The sequence below is a fragment of the Bactrocera neohumeralis genome, chromosome 5, assembly GCF_024586455.1.
Source record: "Bactrocera neohumeralis isolate Rockhampton chromosome 5, APGP_CSIRO_Bneo_wtdbg2-racon-allhic-juicebox.fasta_v2, whole genome shotgun sequence".
Classification (NCBI taxonomy): Eukaryota; Metazoa; Arthropoda; class Insecta; order Diptera; family Tephritidae; genus Bactrocera; species Bactrocera neohumeralis.
In genome coordinates, this window is record NC_065922.1 from 67700573 (window position 1) to 67720876 (window position 20304).

General features: G+C 35.0%; 4 protein-coding genes across 12 annotated transcripts; 3 read left to right on the forward strand and 1 right to left on the reverse strand.

Annotated features, from left to right (window-relative positions):
* The first annotated feature begins 233 nt into the window (after positions 1–233).
* On the forward strand, positions 234–1676 carry LOC126758925 (uncharacterized). The gene is made up of 5 exons (XM_050473376.1): positions 234–905; positions 975–1043; positions 1110–1178; positions 1247–1306; positions 1376–1676. The coding sequence occupies exons 1-5, from the start codon at positions 576–578 to the stop codon at positions 1622–1624; spliced, it is 777 nt and encodes a 258-aa protein (XP_050329333.1). The 5' UTR covers positions 234–575; the 3' UTR covers positions 1625–1676.
* Positions 1677–3684: 2008 nt separating this feature from the next.
* Positions 3685–9077, forward strand: LOC126758231 (uncharacterized). 9 transcript variants are annotated; one of them, XR_007666834.1, is made up of 6 exons: positions 5094–6194; positions 6281–6763; positions 6905–6988; positions 7053–7115; positions 7181–7556; positions 7635–9077. XR_007666834.1 is itself a non-coding variant. In XM_050472362.1 (6 exons), exons 2-6 carry the CDS (start codon positions 6434–6436, stop codon positions 7416–7418), a joined length of 612 nt encoding a protein of 203 aa, XP_050328319.1. In that variant the 5' UTR covers positions 5094–6194; positions 6281–6433; the 3' UTR covers positions 7419–9077. The 9 variants fall into 9 exon arrangements, 8 of the variants coding, with proteins under 8 accessions (XP_050328317.1, XP_050328314.1, XP_050328318.1 ...); XM_050472362.1 differs by having other exon boundaries at positions 7181–7256; positions 7360–9077; XM_050472360.1 differs by lacking the exons at positions 5094–6194; positions 6281–6763; positions 6905–6988; positions 7053–7115 and adding exons at positions 3685–3797; positions 3884–4363; positions 4571–4639; positions 4716–4778 and having other exon boundaries at positions 7181–9077.
* A 3557-nt stretch (positions 9078–12634) lies between these two features.
* On the reverse strand, positions 12635–15901 carry LOC126757967 (inosine-5'-monophosphate dehydrogenase). Its single transcript, XM_050471908.1, has 6 exons — positions 15784–15901; positions 15140–15688; positions 14921–15071; positions 13833–14484; positions 13192–13732; positions 12635–12953 (listed from the first exon to the last, which is right to left on the reverse strand). Exons 2-6 carry the CDS (start codon positions 15292–15294, stop codon positions 12848–12850), a joined length of 1605 nt encoding a protein of 534 aa, XP_050327865.1. The 5' UTR covers positions 15295–15688; positions 15784–15901; the 3' UTR covers positions 12635–12847.
* Positions 15902–16333: 432 nt separating this feature from the next.
* LOC126757968 (uncharacterized) lies at positions 16334–17710 on the forward strand. The gene is made up of 2 exons (XM_050471909.1): positions 16334–16574; positions 16638–17710. Exons 1-2 carry the CDS (start codon positions 16499–16501, stop codon positions 17630–17632), a joined length of 1071 nt encoding a protein of 356 aa, XP_050327866.1. The 5' UTR covers positions 16334–16498; the 3' UTR covers positions 17633–17710.
* Positions 17711–20304: the final 2594 nt, after the last annotated feature.

Below are 20304 nucleotides of genomic sequence, written 5' to 3' on the forward strand. Positions count from 1 at the left end.
AAAAATTTAAAATTATTTGTAGATTTATGCAATTTACGCATTCTCTAAATAATGCGACCAACAGTTAATATAAAACTTAGAAGCTCCGCTTCAGTTAAAAGTGAATTTCATGGTAATACCGCAGGTGTGTGTAAATATGTATTTTATCGCTTAGCATGGCATAAAAAATGACGAAGCATATTGCTTGCTTGTACAAACGTCATATTAGTCAATCAAAATGTCGTTCCACGAGCAAGCTGTCAGTTTATTGTTGTTTGGCTGGCGATAAAAAGTATTTACTTCAAATGTTTGTGAATTTCCTTAATAATTTATTCATAAGCCAAATCGTAGCTAAATAAACAAGGTGCAATTGGATAAAAGTGTTAATTTCATAATATATTTGCTAATTTGAATACTATAAAATTGTTTTATATTGTTTAAAATACGCTACTAGAAAAAGTTGCTAGTACAGCTGGCGCACAATTTATAATTGACACTGAAATACGTAAAGAGAGATATTCCTATCCTATAACTTCCTATCGCAGATTAACTGAATTTTAAAATACCGGAAAGCAAAAGTTATATACTTATTCGAAATGGATTTTCGACATACAGAAGTTCTTAAATTGCTCAGTATATATAGACAATATGAATGTCTATGGAATTGCTTCAGTCCAGATTATAAGCAACCAGATATGAAGAAAAGTGCATGGATAGAGCTGTCCATACATTTCGGGAAGGAAGTTGATGAATTAAAGAAAAAGATGAAACATTTACGCAATTGTTACTCTGCAGAAAGGAAAAAGGTTGAGGCCAGTAAAAATAAACATGGTATCCCAACATACGAACCACGCTTATATTATTACCAGCAGATGGATTTTTTAGCTCCTGTTGTATCTTTACGGAAATACACTGAACAGGAAAATGTATGTTTTATATACTCACAATATTATTATTTAAACTTGAATAACTTAATATGTTTATTAATTTTATAGAACGACGACCCGTTAGGCGAATCTAAGGGCAGTTCACCGAAACATGATTTAACTCTCAGCGATAGAAAGGTACATATTTAAACGTAATAAACTTGAATTTTTTTTATAAATTCAACCTACAAATTTAAATTTTAGAGGCAACGTATGGATTCTAGTGACACTGACAGTGATCGTGCGTCACCTCACGCAGAGTTAGGAACAATAGTAAGACTACTAACACATTTTGTAATACTTAAAGTGCATCAATCTAATTTCTTCTGCTACATTTACAGAAAGTACCTCTCGATTCAGATGATTCTCTTAGTATGATCCAAATTGAGTCAAAACCTATCGTAAGTTTCAAATATTAGATGATATTATTGAATATAATATACATTCATGTCTTGTTATACCGATTTCAGAAAAGACGTCTACTTGTCAATGATGTGTTGAAAGAGCAGACCCAAAAGGTTACAAAAAGCCAGACAAGGTCATACAAAGAGGACACATTTTGTGCTATGCTTTGTAGCGAACTTAAATTGCTAAAATCCGAAGAGACCTATGACAATGTGACATCCGAAATTTTCACTGCAGTGAAAAACGCAAAGATTGCGGACCGTCAAAGGAATTATCAATCCGATAATGAAAGCAAAAGTTTTAACAGAAACTAAAGCATTACAAAGAAAGTGTAGAATTAAAATAAAAAATTATATGACAAAGCTACGCGGTTTTTTTGTTTGTTAAGAATTGTGATATTATGTATATCAGAGTTGAAGTGAGCTTTTAAAACGCATTTGGTGTGCAAGTGCTGTAGATAATTTGAATCTATTACACTTAAACCTTTGCACTCCGCACGATTTCGGACGTTGGCTTTCAGCTACTCAGTGCCACTTTACAGCAGAAACAAACATTTACAATCCCTCGCATAACTTATTATAATTTTAGAACTAAGTAATGTATTATAATGATATTGGACTGATATGAATTGGTCGAGATCGAGGAATGTTTATTTAAAAAAAAAAATTAATATTTTATTGTTTATAATTTTACAGAATATGATACATTTTAAAACACTTCCTAATATTCATTGCGGGCTGGTTCGTATATGTTTGACAATAAAACTTTGTTTGTAGCCTGCCACCAGATATTTTCCTGTCAGAACATACTATACAGTCTCGTTTTTTTGGTCTCAGATTTGGAATATGTAATTTATTACCTAATCCATTGTCCACAGAAGATGTTGGTGGGCGCATTCTTGACACGAAAATCGCGCTTGAATTGGTTTATTAGTGTTTTGACAAGCTTGTGGTGTGTCATGAACGTCATCTTAGTAATTTTACGATATTTTGAAGCAATTTCTTAAACTTCAGGTAAACATGCATGTCTCAAAATTCAATTCACCGTAATCACTAATAAACCTGATTGTTCACTGAGAGGGGACATCTGAGTGATATGCTAGAATTACGATGTCCCTTGAGAGGGGACCAGCGATGTACAAAGGGTTAATAATTTTGCATACTAATTTCATTTCCGTGAATGAGAGCAATGCATCTGTTAACATTGAAAGTAATGTCATAATTTTAATGTTTTCAGTTCACATTGCAATTCAAAAGAATATAAGTCAAGGTAGTATTCAAGAGAAACATAATGAAATAATCCAATTTAAAGAATAAGTATTTAAAATAAATTAGAACCACCTAACCAATACCTTCAGTAGAATTTTTGTTACTTCTGTTCATTATTATGAACTGGCCAACTATGTATGAGTTTTACACTAGTTATTAATATACCAATCACATGCATGTACCCACCGGTGGGTCAATGTCTTTGATTCAAAAAGACATTTTTTTTTAATAAAATAAAAAATAATTTGGTATCAAAACAAATTTTTAAATATATTTTTTAATAATTGTGAGTTTTTTTAAAACATTTTAAATAGATGAAACTGACTATTAAAAACTGCGCCGTCCTCAACGTGTTAAAGATATCAAAAGGTCATTTGGGTGAATTTTAGAATAGCATCCCACGATTTCAGTTTTTGTGTTGACGGCCTTTGGCCGCGCTTCAAAGAGGTAACCTTGGTCGCACTAACACTGACTCCCGGATCATCTGTCAAATATTAAAATACACAGGTTCTTATAGACACAGTTATGTAGTTGTGCAGCTGTCTCAATAACTGTGTCCTTAAGAACGTGTGTATTTTAATATTTGACAGATGTCGATTGCAGTCTGTTGCGCTCTATGTGTTCAGGGCGTGAGACATCTTCTGTTCTTTCGCTCAGAACCCCCTTTTTTGTGTTGACGGCCTTCTAAAGCGCTTGGAAAAATAAACTTTATCGATTCAACATCAAGATTTGTCAAAAGAAACAAAATTTTGAGAGTTTGCGTTACTCATCACACGATAATAACTTTTGTATTGACGGTGTAATCCTTCTTTTTTATTTTTCTATTCACAAAGTATGGTAACACTTATTTTTTATTTGGTTGCAACCATTTCTTATTGTGTGAATGTATGTAACGATTTCGACGGAAGTTAAATATTGAATTATTTTGCACTATGTAATACAAAGCAAATGTGTAGAACCGAAATAAATCCCATCCCAAACTATTTAAATACACGTTCAAAAATTAATAAATAATTTCATGAATTTTTGCAATCCCTTAAAGATCAAAAAGCCGTTTTAATGTAATTTTACTTTTACAACACTTTTCAATGTTATTTTCACCACAGTCATCAATTCTGACACATTCAGCTGTAGCAGCCAACATCGCTTACTAAATTTATCTTGATGCGTATATCATTCTAAAAACTTCTGAAGAACATTTGATTATCATAACAAAAAGGTAAATAGTAAGATAAAGAAATTAAAGTAAAATGTGCACTTTATTTACAACGTACTAATAATTTCAAAAAATTATTTATTTCTCAGTTTAAGCATTTAACAAGTGAAGAAAAAATAATACCTTAAATATATAAACTAATGTGTAGCATATATTGGTGTCTATTAGTGACATTTGCGTATATGTAAGTAGTGCTCCACAAAGCCAATAGTTTGCCATACATACAAAGCCCAAAAAGATTGAGAATGGATTGGAGGCAGGCGGAGATTTTCGACTTGATATCCATGTACAGAGAGTCTGAGTGCCTATGGAATTGTCTAAATCGTGAATATAAAGACGTGGACTTGAAGAAAAATGCATGGAGGGAAATCGCTAGATTTTTCGGGAGAAAAGTGGAAGATGTAAAGAAGAAAATAAAAAATTTGCGCACTAGTTACGTTATAGAGAAAAAGAAAGTCGAAAGAAAGAAATCCGAATCAACTGTATATGAGCCCCGTTTATTCTACTATGATGAAATGACCTTTTTGGACCCTGTCGTAATTTTACGATTTTTTAATCCTACAGAACAAGTGCGTATTCTCATTTTGTTTATGTATAAAATATGAGCCAAATAAAAATATCTTGGATACTTATTTGGTTAATAGTAATTTATTAAAGATTAACCGAATTTGTAGCAATTTTATATTGTTATCAATTTATGACGATTGTATTTACAAAATATTGACATGTTTATTTTTGTCTTTTAAATTTAACAAAAAAATTCTTACGTTCTTTAGAATGGAGATCCTTTAAGTGAAATGAAAAAACAGCGTTCTTCAAACGAAAGACATATGATTGATGAAAAGGTAATTATAATTTCTTTACATAATTATGAAGATATTCTATATATTTTAAAAATATTTTATTTACCAATAATTTCAGAAAAAGCGCAAAATATTCAGTAATTCTGACACGGAGCGATCACATTCGGAGGTTTCTCCTATAGTAAGTGGTCTTCACTAAATAATTTATATGCCATTCAACTTACCTATAAATATTTTGAATTTCAGAAAAGACTGCGTGATATAAGCGATGTAGACTTAGATAATGAACTAGAAGACGAATTAGAAGCGGAAGAGCATCTAAATAAGGAAGATACTTTTTGTGCAATGCTTTGCAGTGAACTTAAATCACTTAAATCGGAAGACATATATGACAATGTGACATCTGAAATTTTTACCATACTAAGGAATGCGAAAATGGCAGAACGTCAAATCGTGTACCAACCCGAAGAGATTACTAAAGTGGCTAGTAAAACCATGTGAAAGCACGTTTGTTTATGAAGGTGACTTTTTTAAGTCGATCCTGCACCCAACACTATTTGCGAAGTGTTTTCTACACTACCACAAAAATAAAATCTTCTAAATTAATATTATATTTGTCTAATATTAAAGAAACTATAGTGCGTAAACACATAACTAACAACTAGCAAACCTTATAAAGTATATAAAGTACATATGTATATTTGTATACAAATGATGCGATTTAGTATTGTCCGGCTGTCTAATCGGCTGTTTATATGCGAACTAGTCCTGAAGTTCTTGTTATTTATTCGAAATTTTACACAAGTCCTTTTCTTTCCAAGAAGCTACTCATCTGTCGGAAGCGCCGATATCGGACTACTAAAGAATTTAGCTGCCTTACAAACTGACTTCTCAAAATAGTAGTTTTTTGTATCATTTTTTTTTTTACTTGACAAGGTATTTTCACGAAACTTGGCATAGATTATTCTCCAAAGCAGCGTTGATTTACAATAGGTTTTAAAATTACCTTCTAAACACTCACGAAGACTTCGTTTACCCAACACACATTTTGTTCTTGTTCGTTTGAATTATTTTATAAATTCTTTGCATATAATAAGTAAACAAAGACAAAAATTTGCTAATGAGAAATAATTATGATTTAGATGGGGCATATAAGAATTTGCGAATTTAAAATGAAAGAGGAGGCAGAAAGAATGCAATGGCCAACCAGAGAATTTCACGAAAACGAGCAAAAGTATTTATTACATATCCTTGAAGAAGCCAAATCCAGAATTAATTATATTTAAAAAGGATTGTAGACAAACGATTGCACTTATTGAAATAAACGAATTTAACGCGTTGGTGGCCAAATAACATAATCTTGGAATACCTGTAACGTTTTCGTATTTTTGTTACATCTTCCCAATAATCTATAAAACCTGGAAACTAACAAGTTTTTATTAAATAAAAAAAACAAACAAACACTTTTCAATGTTATTTTCACCACAGTCATCAATTCTGACACAATCAGCTGTAGCAGCCAACATCGCTGGCTTTATCTTGATGGGAATAACATTCTAAAAACATCTGAAGAACATTTTAATATCATAACAAAAAGGTAAATAGTAAGACAAAGAATTTAAAGTAAAATGTGCACTTTATTTACAACGTACTAATAATTTCAAAAAATTATTTACTTCTCAGTTTAAGCATTTAACAAGTGAAGAGAAAACAATTATTTAAATATATAAACTAATGTGTAGCACATATTGGTGTCTATTAGTGGCATTTGCGTATATGTAAGTAGTGCTCCACAAAAATAGTTTGACGTATATACAAAACCCCTAGAGGTTGAGAATGCAGTGGCGGCAGGTGGAAATTTTCGATTTGTTATCCATGTACAGAGAATCTGAGTGCCTATGGAACGGTCTAAACCCTGAATATAAAGACATGGACTTGAAGAAAAATGCATGGAGGGAAATCGCTACATTCTTCGGAAGAAAAGTGGAGGATGTAAAGAAGAAAATAAAACATTTGCGTACTAGTTACCTTTTAGAGAAAAAGAAAGTTGAAAGAAAGAACACCGAATCCGGAGATTCTAGATATGAGCCGCGTTTATTCTACTATGATGAAATGACCTTTTTGGACCCCGTCGTAATTTTTCGATTTATTAAGCCTACAGAACAAGTACGTATGTTTGTGTTGTACATATTTAAACTATTAAAGATTAGCCGTATATGACAGTTGTAGTTTAAAAATATAATTATTGACAAGTAAATAATTTTTTTTTAATGTATACAAAGTTTCACGAAAAGTTCTTATTTTTAGAATGGAGATCCCATAAGTGAAATAAAACAGGAGAGCTCTACAAACGATGGACCTATGATAGCTGAAAAGGTAATTCTATTTGCTGTAGGTAATTATGAAGATATTGTATATATTTAAAGAATTTGTATTTATTTACCAATAAATTCAGAAAAACATCAAACTATTTAGTAAATCTCAGACGGAGCGATCACATTCGGAACTTTCTCCTACAGTACGTGGTCTTCACTAACTAATTTATATGCTATTCAACTTACCTACAAATATTTTGAATTTCAGAAAAGACTGCGTGATATAAGCGATGTAGACTCAGATAATGAACTAGAAGACGAATTAGAAGCGCAAGAGCATTTAAGTAAGGAAGATACTTTTTGTGCAATGCTTTGCAGTGAACTTAAATCACTTAAATCGGAAGATATATATGACAATGTGACATCTGAAATTTTTACTATTCTAAGGAAAGCTAAAATGGCAGAACGTCAAAAAATATACCAAACCGAAGAGAATAGCAGAGTAGCTAGTATAAAGATGTGAAGGTACGCCTTTTCTAATTCACCACAATAAAAGTTGCGCTCGCGTATCGGAAGAAGGAATTTTTAAGAGCATTTGAGGAATATACCATTACCACAACTATAATAATAATTTTAAAGTCATTGTAAATATTTATACTTACATATATACATACATGCATACAGACATTGACAACTAATTAGAAACGCTCCCTTTATTGTAGGTGGTTGATGATGGCTTATATTCCTAAAACTCTTGGTGGTGTTTTTGGTTTTACTCCATTTACTACTAAATTCACGCTGTTTTGTAGTTGTGAAGTTAAAGTTCTTTTAATTTTAATTTAATTTGTAGCTTAACAGCTAATTAGAAACATTTGTTTAAGGAATTAAAATTCCTTAAGGTGTTAATTTTTGTTAATAATATTATTGATTTCTGGTAAGGGTGTGTTTCAAAGTTGTGGTTTAAAATATAAAAAAATGTATTATTGAAGTTTTTTAATGAGGAATGACCTTCGTCGGTCTGGAAAGATATGCAAAGAAATTTCGAAGAAGGTCAAATGCTCAAAAAAATTTTGTTTGAATGTCCTTAAGCATATACAGAATTTTAAAGCTATTTTTAATATTGCACGCAAAGAAAAAATCCGAAAAACTTCAACAGAAATATACCGCAGAATTAACACTATCTCTTGAAGATACCCAAAAATAGAGTTCCACTGACATTCTACGTGAAATTCAAGATGATTATAATGGCTAACTATTCAAGAAAACAATTTCCCGGTGTTTGGTCTTATCTGGACTTCACGGCGGAGAAGCACGCAGGAACCCACTTCGAACTAAAATTCGTAGAAACGACGCGTAGGCTTTGCCAACCCTTATTGGTCTAAGACAACAAATCAACGGAGGTATATCCTTTGGAACGATGTAACCAAAATTAATCGCTTAGTTCCGGATGGTCGAAGGTATATTCGCCGTCCAATAATTCAATAATTTGATCCTCGCTATATTCCACGCGTAGTTGAGTATGATGGAGGATCAATCATGGTGTGGGAATGTTTTATCTGGAATGGTGTTGGTCCACTTCATAAGATTAATGGAATTTTAAATAAGGAGAAATGCGTCGACATCCTAAAAAATGTCATGTTGCCATTGGCTGAGGAAAATTTGCCTTCCTTGTTATAAGGAAGATGACAATTCAAAGCATACGTCTAAGTTGACACAATCGTCCAGCGCAGACTTAAATCCTATAGAACATATCTGGGAGATGGTTAAAGAGCCATATACACCAAAAATATCCCAAGTATGGATGTTTGTGATGAAATTAAAACGGCCTGGCAAGCTACACCATTGCTGCGCTATCAGAGTCTTATAACGTAAATTTAGAATCGATGTGAAGCAATATTACTATCAGGGTTTAAGTTTAACATAGGTTTCAATAAAATAAGTGAAAATACAATAAATATACGTGATTGGGAAAATAACATTATTTAATTCAAAATAGGTGTCGTTTCTAATTAGCTGTCAACGGCTGTACGGATGCGCAAAATAAGAAAGCTTGATATAATATGTATATGATAACGTCCTTTTTTCATTCAGAATTAACATTTTATTTCTGTATGGTTTAATAAAGTGTTCATTTGTGCGTAATAAAAAAAATTCTATACATTTCATTGTATTAGCTGTGTATTTAAGTAAGCAGCTTTGCAAGAAGTATTACTTCATAGGTTTGCGATATATAGTACAGAGACAAGGCTGCTTCGAGAAAATTTACCGCCCTAGGCCAATGCCAAATTTTGCGACCTAAAGAGTATAAATATGTATAAAAATTAGCCAAAATGTGGCCCTAAAATTCTTGCACCCTAGGCAATTTCCTAACTTATCTATATAGATGGGCCGGCACTGCATAGACACTACATACTAATTCTCTAATTCTGAAAATTTCTAAAGCAATTCATAAAAAATTAAAAAAACACAGAATTAATGTATCCGTTTACCAATTTCCGCCCGTTCCCACGACAGTCGGATCTAAGGAACTGGAGCGGACCTGAAATATTATCCAGCCAAGGACTGTCAACTCGGCACCATTTCTTGAAGTTACTTTCGGAATGTTTTCGGTCGCTATAACAACAACAATCAATTTCGCTTAGACAACCGCTACTACAACAACGACCAATTTCGCCTATAGTTTTGTCTCCATAGCTTTTATTTTTTCTTTAGCTATATGCCTTAAAGCTAAATCAGATGATGAATTTGCATTAAACGGGACTTATATCTGATCGAGGGGTATGATTAAGTAAAGATGAATAAAACAACAGCAAATGCTAATCAATTCGATGGTTTTTGGGTGTGATGCTATAGAACAAAGATGAGTTGCGTATACGCTATGGTGACCTATTTTTTATATTTTAATCAAAATACAACAGTAATAACAGCTGACAAGACAAGCAAATTGCTGTAGTTAACACAAAACGTTTGTCAATAAAAGTGCCTCTGCACAATTCCACAACTTGGGAACCAGATGCTAAAATCCATTTTATACAAGAAGGTTTGCGACTAATACTAGTCACCCCAACTGATTTGTAATCTTCCCGCAAGCTAGAAATAACATAAAACTCACAGAAATTCAGCGAAAAAAGAATGTATTAGACACCACTTACAAATACGAAGAAAAGTCACCAAAGTGGAGGTGTTATGATTTAAGAGTTAAAGATATACCTACATTTGTGTGTATATATGTACATATGTAAGTATATGTGTAGGTATATGCAAATATACTTACTAATATTCACACACACACATATAACAAATACATACGCAACGCGCCATATTTATGCAAATGATTATCAATTTTGAACAGGAATGCAGAAATTTCGGAACAGAAACCCTAAACAAGCATCCTTTCAGCGGAAGAGCGAAAAAAATTAACCACTCGCCAAACAGCACAAACTTAGACATACATATACATATGTACATATATATAGTACTCATGTGGTGGGAGAGCGGGAGACGAACTCAGCCGCCATGTGCAGGACAATCATTAGTAAGTGGTTGTGCATATACATATGTATATAGAAATAACAAAAACAAATATAATATAGCTTTGCCACATGAGCTTATTCGGTATACGCGAGTTCGGCTCGGTTTATTTCAGTCGTCAGGATAAATATGCGATGAACTTTGTTGTGGTTTTTTCTGCATTTTTGCGGGGTCGACGTATAAGCAAAAAATAGTAAGACTTTGTTCTTAATTTTAAAATTCTTTATTTGTTCTTCCAAATCTATGTTAAGTAAACAATACCGAGACACGAAATAGCAATATTGCTACGTACAGCAACTACAATATTGTTGTAATATAACACCCACCACAACAAGAACAACAAAACGACCATAATAACATTGTTATTTGCAACAACAACAACAAGAATAACAATTCTGCTTAATACTGCAACGATAACATTGCTAAGTACAACAACAACAATATTGTTTTTATTATGCATCATGCAACCACAACAATTACAAAACCAACAGCAACACCAACAATTGTGGTATTTGTGATAAATTTCAAGGCTGCTACAACAACAACATATGTATAACTTTTTTTTTTGCTGTTTTCATGCACATTAGAAATCGAAAGTAATCGCAGTGAATCCGAGTGCATTCCGCTAATTCACGGATAAGCTGCTTGCAGCAACGCACAAGCGCAAGTTGCCGCCTGACAACCCCGCAGCAGCTGCTATGCGGTTCCAACATTGCTGATATTACATATCCTATATATACATGCATACATACATATATGTATGTAAATATTTACCCACGAAAGCGTACAAAAAGCCTCAATAGAAAAATTACAACAAAAACGGAGGTTGTTTAAGTAATTCAAGACGTTAGATTACAAATTAAACAATGGCATTTGTTGTTACATTGAAATATATGTTTGTTATATTGAATTATTTATGTATTTATTACATAATTGCTAACATTTATAAGGTATTGTAGTCACATAGATTTTCATTTGTTTTCTATATAAATTGCAATAAATTGAATTTTCTTGCCTATAATGGAGAATTTTAAGTGCAGCTAAGACGCAATTGTTAATTAACAGTTAGATATATGAACATACATAACAGCAGCTTGCAGATAGGTCCATGTATGCAAAGTCTATTAGAGCAATAGAGATGGCGGCAAATTCGTAGTGTTACTTTGTTGTTGCTGCAGCGGCAAAAGCATTCCTGAAGTAATTTGAAGAAATGCAGCCGGATTGACGGTCCTTGGCCGGATAAAAATCGGGGTCTACACCGATTACGTAGACCCGTACTTTCACTTATGACGACTTTCCTTGACAGTCTATTGCGTTAACGACATTGTATGTCGACATCTGCGCGCCATCATGCTGGATGTACACCACGACATTGCTGCAACTCGTTAAAAAACATTTAGACCTACACTACGCTTAAAATTCTCCAACATACATATTTACTAATATTGTGGGTAGGTATGCGCTTGTTGTGAACATCAATAAATTTTAAAACACCTAAATGTGTGAAATACATACATTTTCTAGGTTTTAGGTTTAAATTTTGCTAAATTTTTGAGAAATCTACATAAATATGTATATAAAGTATTTAAAGTTATAAAAATTTCTAACAATATAATTGTATAAACTAGGAAAACAAAGAATACTTGCCAATAAAGTACAGCGTTATGTCAGCTGCTAGCGTAATTTCGAGAAAATTCAACTATTACAAATCTTAACACAGGCTGCTTAGTAAAATTTTATAATCTTCTGCAAAAATAATCATACTTTTTATAGCTATTACTAAAGTTTAGTAAAAATACAGCAAAGGTGGCAAAGTTTAACAAATAATATGTGATTGTAATTAAACCATCCTATTGTGTGATCAAAGGATTTTAACTAAATGATAACAATATTGCCAAAAACACGTATTTAATATAAAGCAACGTGACAGCTGTATGTAAACCGAATTAGACACAACGATAATTGCTGAATAAGCATAAATGTATAAAATTGTAAATTTATAAGTTTTTCTATGTATTAAGTACTGCTCTAAGCACACGAAGTAACGTGTGAAAACTAATTATACAAGTAAACACAACGGCGGTATTTTCATATAATAAATTACGCCAGTGGGAAATGTTATTGCTAGAGCTACTGATGTAAGCAATGTAGCAAATGTCATAAAACATAACCGTTAACCGTTGATACACTAAATTTTTTTAATTTTTGTTTCTGTATATTACTGCTGACGCCGCTGTACCGTTGCTGTATCTGCCGCTCTATTATATATGTTATGTGTTGCCGTTGCGCCGCACTCGTACGCCCCATTCCTTTGCAAATATGCTGTCAACCCACCATTGCGCACTTGCACCGCATTGCTTGCGATTAACGCTTTATCAGTGCGCACACTTGTTGCAGCTGTTTGTTAGAAGAGACGTTTCTCATAGGAGAAGAGACCATGCACATTACCCTCCACTTGTGCGGAATGAGTGCGCTTCATGAAACGTAATTTGCCATTGTAAATCATTGCTCTATGTAAAAGATGCAAAATATTTAATTAAAAAATATTAATTAAAAAAAAAAAATATTTAATTAAAAAATATTAATTAAAAAAAAAAATATTTAATTAAAAAATATTAATTTAAAAAAAAAATATTTAAAAAATATTAATTTAAAAAAAAATATTTAAAAAATATTAATTAAAAAAAAAAATATTTAAAAAATTTCAAAAATGAAAAACAAAAACTTAAAAAAGTTAATTGCACACACCTTAATTCGCTGACTGTGCGTGCGCCAATGTCCTGACAGCTATGCTGCAGGCCACATTCCAAGTAGGGTAAATAACGCAAAACGGAACCTTTGTCGACAATGCTGCCGCTGACACCTTGCGCCACCTTTGTACGATCCATTTCGGTGTGATAATAACGTGACATAGCGGCGCCTTTGGCATCACGTCGTTCCATAGCCTCTAGTGAACCCATACCGCGATACTTCTTCAGGCGCACACCATCCGAAAAGAAATATTCACCTGGCGCTTCTGAAGTACCAGCCAATAGCGAGCCCATCATGACAGCGCTAGCGCCCAATGATAATGCTTTGACGATATGGCCTATGGATTGAATGCCACCATCGGCTATGACAGGCACACCAAATTGTTTAGCGTAGGTAGATACTTGGTAAACCGCAGTAGCCTGTGGGCAGCCGCATGCCATAACCTCTTGTGTGATACAAATCGAACCGGAGCCCATGCCAACGCGCAAGCCATCTACGCCAGCATCGATTAGATTTTTGGCTTGAGCGCGTGTCACAACTGCAGAGGAGTTAGGAAAAAAAACACAAATTTGTAACAGACTGCCACCTTGAGGTACACAAAAGAGGTTTCTGTTACTTCACTTCTGTTTGTTACTTACCATTTCCTCCAATCACTTGTAGTCCCGTATAAGTGTTCTTTATGAATTTAATCATTTCAATTTGATAAATTGAGTTGCCTTGCGATGAATCCAAAACAATTACATCAACACCATTTTCGACGAGCAATTTGAGACGTTCCTTGTCCTCGGGGCGTGTGCCAATTGCAGCGCCCACCAACAATTGTTTGTTGCTGTCTTTCGAAGCGTTCGGATAAGAACGTGCCTTCTTCAAATCGGTACGCGCTATTAGCGCAACCAATTCACCATTTTCATTAACAATTGGCAATTTGCCTTTTTTGCTTTTCTCTAAAATAGCATTAGCCATGGGCAGTGTAATGCCGTTAGGGGCAGTTATCAATTCGGTGGTCATTATGGTTCCCAATTTAATTTCGGGCTGATTCTCACGGAAATCAATGTCACGTGATGTGACGATACCTAACAGGCGACCACCCAGTTTACCGTCGGCGGTGATGGGATAGCCTGTGAAGCCGTTTTTGCGTCTCGCCTCAAGCACATCACCAACTGTATTCTCGGGCGACATAACCGACGGATCACGAATAAAGCCGTGCTTGTATTTCTTGACTTTGTGAACTTCATTCGCTTGATATTCTGGCGTGCAGTTGTGATGTATAATACCAATGCCACCACAGAGCTGAAAGTAAAAATAATTTTTAAGTACGAAAATAGTTGTAAACAAAATATAAAAACATATACAATAATAACAAACGAATAATAGATTAGATTAAATTTAGTTATTCAAATAATCTTTTAACCCACACCGAAACAAATATACCTATGGACAAATTTACATACAACGCAAACAGTCTTTTGCGAATTCAGTTTATTCAAACATACATTTAAACTATGTATGTACATATGTATGCCTGAATGAGTTGAATTACCCCTAAATACTGTTTGCTTTGTACAATATGAACATAACAATTAATAATTTAACATTTACCAAAATCATATACATATATGAAAACGCATATATATACATATATTTATATTATAATATATGTATATATACATATATACGTCTGCGCCTCAACACTAACATCTCAATAACCACAAGCATTAACACTTACCGCCATGGCAATAGCCATATCTGACTCGGTGACAGTGTCCATGGGGGATGATACTAGCGGCGCACGCAATGTAATACTCTTGGTCAATGGTGAGCTCAGATCCACTTCCTCAGCGGCGAAATCAATATAACCAGGCAAGATAAGAAAGTCACTAAACAATATAACCGCATAATTAATTTAACACGCAATGATAAAATTATAACGCATAAGCACACATACTTGTAGGTCAAACCATCGCTATTAACGAAAAGCTCGTGACATGAAAGGCCATCCTGCAATTCATTTGCGCTAACATCTGCCGATTCTACCTTTACCGATTCAGCTGGTGCACTGGTAAATCCATTAGTGGTCACATTGGTTGTTGTTGTTGCCATCGTTAAAATTTATTGTAGAATCGCGTATGTAAATGATCGTTTGGCACTAATTGAAATGTTGAAGTCAATTGCCGTATTTTGCACAGGTAATTGAACTTTAAATGCTTATTTATATATTATTCTTGTAAAATAAATGTTCTTGGCAATAAATGTATTTCAAAAATTGCGTGACTTAAGTATTGGTGCACGAGCTCAGTCCAGTAATATAAGAACAAGTACACAATATAAAATATTGTGACAATTTCGTCGCCACAATTAAAAGTTGTAGTACCAATTGCACCGGTGGAAAATTTCCAGCTTCGTGGTAACTATACAATTGATATTCGCTCCCAAAATTGAGTTACAGCAATGAATATGTCAAAAAACAACGCGCTGATAAAACAGTATGAAAATTCTGTAAATAAAAGTACAATTTTTGTAAATAACGCCAAAAATATGGTTCAGTTAGCACAATTTATCAAAGGCACATTTTTTAAATATATTCTTTACCGTCCGTTCCAAAATGCGTCTCACTCAACTGCTCCACACTAAATGAGTATTTTCGCAAGCTCCACGTGTTGCTCATTTCGTTGAAGGCTCCCAATTTTGCAGGGATGCATTGACAGGTAGATTTATAAATCATCATTTTGTAAGGATTTAATTTTATTATTATGTTTATAATATTTGTAATTTCTCCGCCTCACTAAGCTATCAGCTATACTTATATATTACAATATTTTTAAAATTAGTGACAATATTTAGAAATGAGTTGAATGGTGTATTGTAATTCTTAAACATAATTATAAATCATTTATATGTACACTTTTATTTATTTATAAATTATTTCACAAATTACAGCCGCCACAAAAGAAATATTATATTAAAATGTTATTATTTATTACAATTTTTACAAGAATCATATATTTAAAAACACATATTATTTTATCCTCAAAATATGTTGAAGAACTAGTAAAATATAATTACAGAAAATGCAACCCTAAGGCTCTCAACAACAAGCACTGAACACACCCACGGTCATTTACCTGTCAAAAGCCTTTTAAGTCGAAATGACAGTTCACCAAACAGCTGTAAAGTAAAAACTAAAGTGTTTTGAAAAAGTTTATATTGCTTCGCATTACAGCAATTATCTTCACTTCGTAATTTAATCTAAACACAATAACATTTATAGCCCAAAAAAGTAAACACTACTAAAGTATTCATTAATATGAGTTTACCACCAGCATTACTTCAACGCCTGGCACAACGTGGACTTGTACAAAAGTCGAAAACAAAGGAACCGGGTTAGTATGCATTTAAGTATAAAAATAATTGATTTTTTTAAATTAATTTTGTTTATCAAACAGATGCACCGTTGGCAGTACCAGTGGAAAATGAAGAAGTTATTGCCGAAGATTATGATGAAATGGATACTGATGAACAGCGTGCAGGTGCGCATGAAGAATATCAATATCCGCCATTATATGACACCGATGCGGGCAGCAAACGTGTTGAGGAGAATTTCTGGCTGGAACGCATGAAAGAGCGCATGGGTGAGGCCAATTCTACCACCGGACATCGCGGTTGTCCGAATAAATACAATATATGGCACAAATGTACACTGTTTTGTGTCAATCGTTGGGGTGATGGCAAAACTGAACCTAGCCGTGAATATATGAGGCGCTATAAACGTTTACGCCGCAAATACCCGCTGCCCAAAGGCTGGGCTGAACGTTATGATCCTGGCTGTGCCAGTTATTATTTCTACAGTGTTGCCGAAAATTTGGTTTCTTGGTTACCACCTACACATCCAAAATCGCAGGTTACGAAAAGTGCTGCCGTTTTTCGTCGACAATTAGAAGAGGCTGCTGGCGGAGAAGGTGGTGGCGGTAGTGACGGTGAACAGCACGCAGACGATAGTGATGATGCACAAGAAACAGAACTTGCACGACATCAACGTGAAATAGACGAAATCATAAGTTCGTCAATGCGACCCCGCTCTCCAACTTTGCCAAAGCAGGATTTTCCCAGCTTACAGGAGAGTACAGCGGTAACTAGCACTACAGCAGCACCACAACGCAAACAGAAATCACGTGATTTAGACCGCACGATAGCAAAACAAAGACGTGACCGTGATAAGGAACGTGAACATGGCGCTAGTCGCAGGCATCGTGGACGAAGTGATGCTGAGCCGGCAGATCCCATGGATCCCAGCTCTTACTCAGATATACCGCGCGGTAAGTGGTCCGATGGCTTGGCTACAGGTGGCGGTGATGAGCAAAAGAAATCGAAAGGCGCCATCAAAGATGTGGGAAAAGAACGTGAAAAACATGCAGATGTGCGAAGTGGTAGCGAGGATTAAACATTTTGTATTAACTAATTACAAATATCATTAAATAAAATAATACAATGGTGTCACATATTAAATATTTGAAATTAATCTTTTGCCTTTTATTACTAAGCTTTGTAAAACGGTTGTATTTACAAACACATTGTGCTTTAACGGTATTAATGCACAACCCTCTGCAGCAAATGTATGAACAACAAAAACAAACAGGAGGCGTCGTCGATTTGTAACTATTTAATATTAAATTGCCACTCTGTTTTAGGGTTCTTTCATTATTTACATGCCCAGCCCTGCCCATTCACAGTCCACAGCGCTCAATTACTGCTTTATCACTGCTCTCTCTCTCTCACGGATTTCCGTACCTGCGTTGGCGTTGGGCTGCATAAATTTCTGTGCTCCTGCTACATTTGATGAATTTGAGGCGTATCTAGGGCGTGGTGGATGCCGACCTTGGGTGTGTTCGTCGGCATTGCCGTTCCGCCATTTCACTTCAACCTTTAACGGCCAGCCGGCCGGCTACACGTTGTCACAACCCCTGCAGGGAAGCAAGCTCAAATGTCTGCTCATATGCATACATTTTACAACAACTCTGCAGTACACCATGGTAGACAAAACGTCGTTAAGAAATTAAATGTTTATATTAAGCGCCATAAGGATGGGCGGGGAAAAACGTGACCGAAACGTTTTAATTGAAACCAAAGCCTGCCATTTGGGCTGAAAATTTGTGCTATTGTTGTCACTTGATTGCTGATAACATTGGTGGTGGGATTGTTTGCGCGCAGCCAGTCAGCTGTTGGGACATGCACATACAAGCCGACTTCCTTATTTGTTTACGAACATATGCATGTCATACTTATATGTATGTATGTGTAGCAAAGTGTGCGTGTTTGTTATTATTTGCTTTCTTCTTTGTTGGATGACATTGAGGTTGGTTTAAATCAATTGTTTTGTGTTAGGCACTACAATTTGTTTTTGTTTTACGTTTATTCCTTTGTGTAGGAGGTACAAGCAATTTTGTACGCTATTACACAAATAATGCATAAGATTTTAATTAGTCACACGCTTCACAGTTTCTGTCTCGCTCTTTTGTTGCAGAGAAACTGCCTATGAGAAAAATTAGAACTGGGAATTCATTAAGCCCTGCCTACCTATGCTGACACGGTCACTCCACAGAGGGTGTGAATTTTTTTTTACACAGGTAAACGCCTTAGGTGAGTGTTTGACCACTAAGGAAATTAAGCGTAGATTGTGCCTGGTCGGTGTAAACCCAGCTCAATTTCGGTAATGTAGAACCGGCTGTTTAGGAAATACTTAGCGAGTCACCAATGAGCAGTAAATCCAGAAAATATGGTTTATCGCCGGGTCTGAATCAGAGGGAATTGTGTTTCAGATGAGTATGTTTGAAATAACTGCAAAGTGGTTGCTATTGTTGCTGTAGCAGCTGAAAACAAAAATCGCAATAGGTTGGGCAATGCTGCCTAGGTGCCAATACTTAGTCGGAAACTATTACTGATCCTTACGGTTACGTAGACAGTCAGGGTAGTGGTAGAGGGGGCACATCAGGGAAAATTCCTCCCGGGCTCAAAGTGCTCAGGGGGCCCAGTGAACTGTACCACTTTTTCTGAGTGGCAGTTTTGCGCCAAACTTTCTTGTTTTTACTATAGTAAGGTCGGCACCATTCTGGTTACGTAGAGCCGACTGTTATGGGAACGGCTGTCTTAGCAGTGTGTATGTAAGTATCGAAGAATTTTAGATAATCATTTTAAAGGTTGTGTCTTTTGTTCCAAATGCATACATACATACATATGTATATAATTTTATTTTAGTTTCATCGCACAAACATACTAGCTTGTTCGCACCCCAACAGTAGTCCCAGCATACAGTTTCCCGGCTCGGTACTCACTAATGGAAGTAACACGAAACCGCTAATTAGCGCCTTTGGTACCTACAAACGAGTGTACATACATATCTACATATTCATATATGCATGTATATGTACATATGTATATGACATAAGGCAGGCACGGCAAGGCATCGTATATTATACACAATACGCCAGCTAGTTGGTCGAGCCCTATAACGGACAGTGGTTGGCCTGCATTCCAGTGAAAGAATGAGATGGCGCGATATGGAGACTACGAACTCGTGCTATCCATTAACAGTTAAGGAACTCTGCAGCCAGTCAGTCGCCAGTTTTGTTGGTTCTTTTAGGCCAAACCTCCCACGCACAGCAACTAACAGCCAAAACGGCAGAGGACGGGCGCTGAGTGCCACAGCGCCAGTGCTAGCAAGTACACAAACATGCATACACACAACATCTCTCGAGTCTGGCGCACAAATTAGCACACAATTCCAATTAAGCAATTAAAAGCCGCCTTTTGTGGCGAAATAAAATGAAATAAAAAGGAAAAACCGTTGGGGAGCGACGGCTGCAGTGACACAGGCAACAACGGTAACATGTTATTGTTGTGCACTGTCAACTTTAGTTATGTGTATGTGTAAGTGTGTGTGACTATGAAGTTATTGTTGTTATTGCTTTGGTGCAACCGAGTGGGCCGTTAAGGGAGTTACTGAGTACAATTTCGGTCGGCCATGAGTTCGGTGGCGTTGTACACATTCAAACACACGCATGGCTGTACATATACATACATGCACACATAGTTGTATGTATGTATGTACATATATAA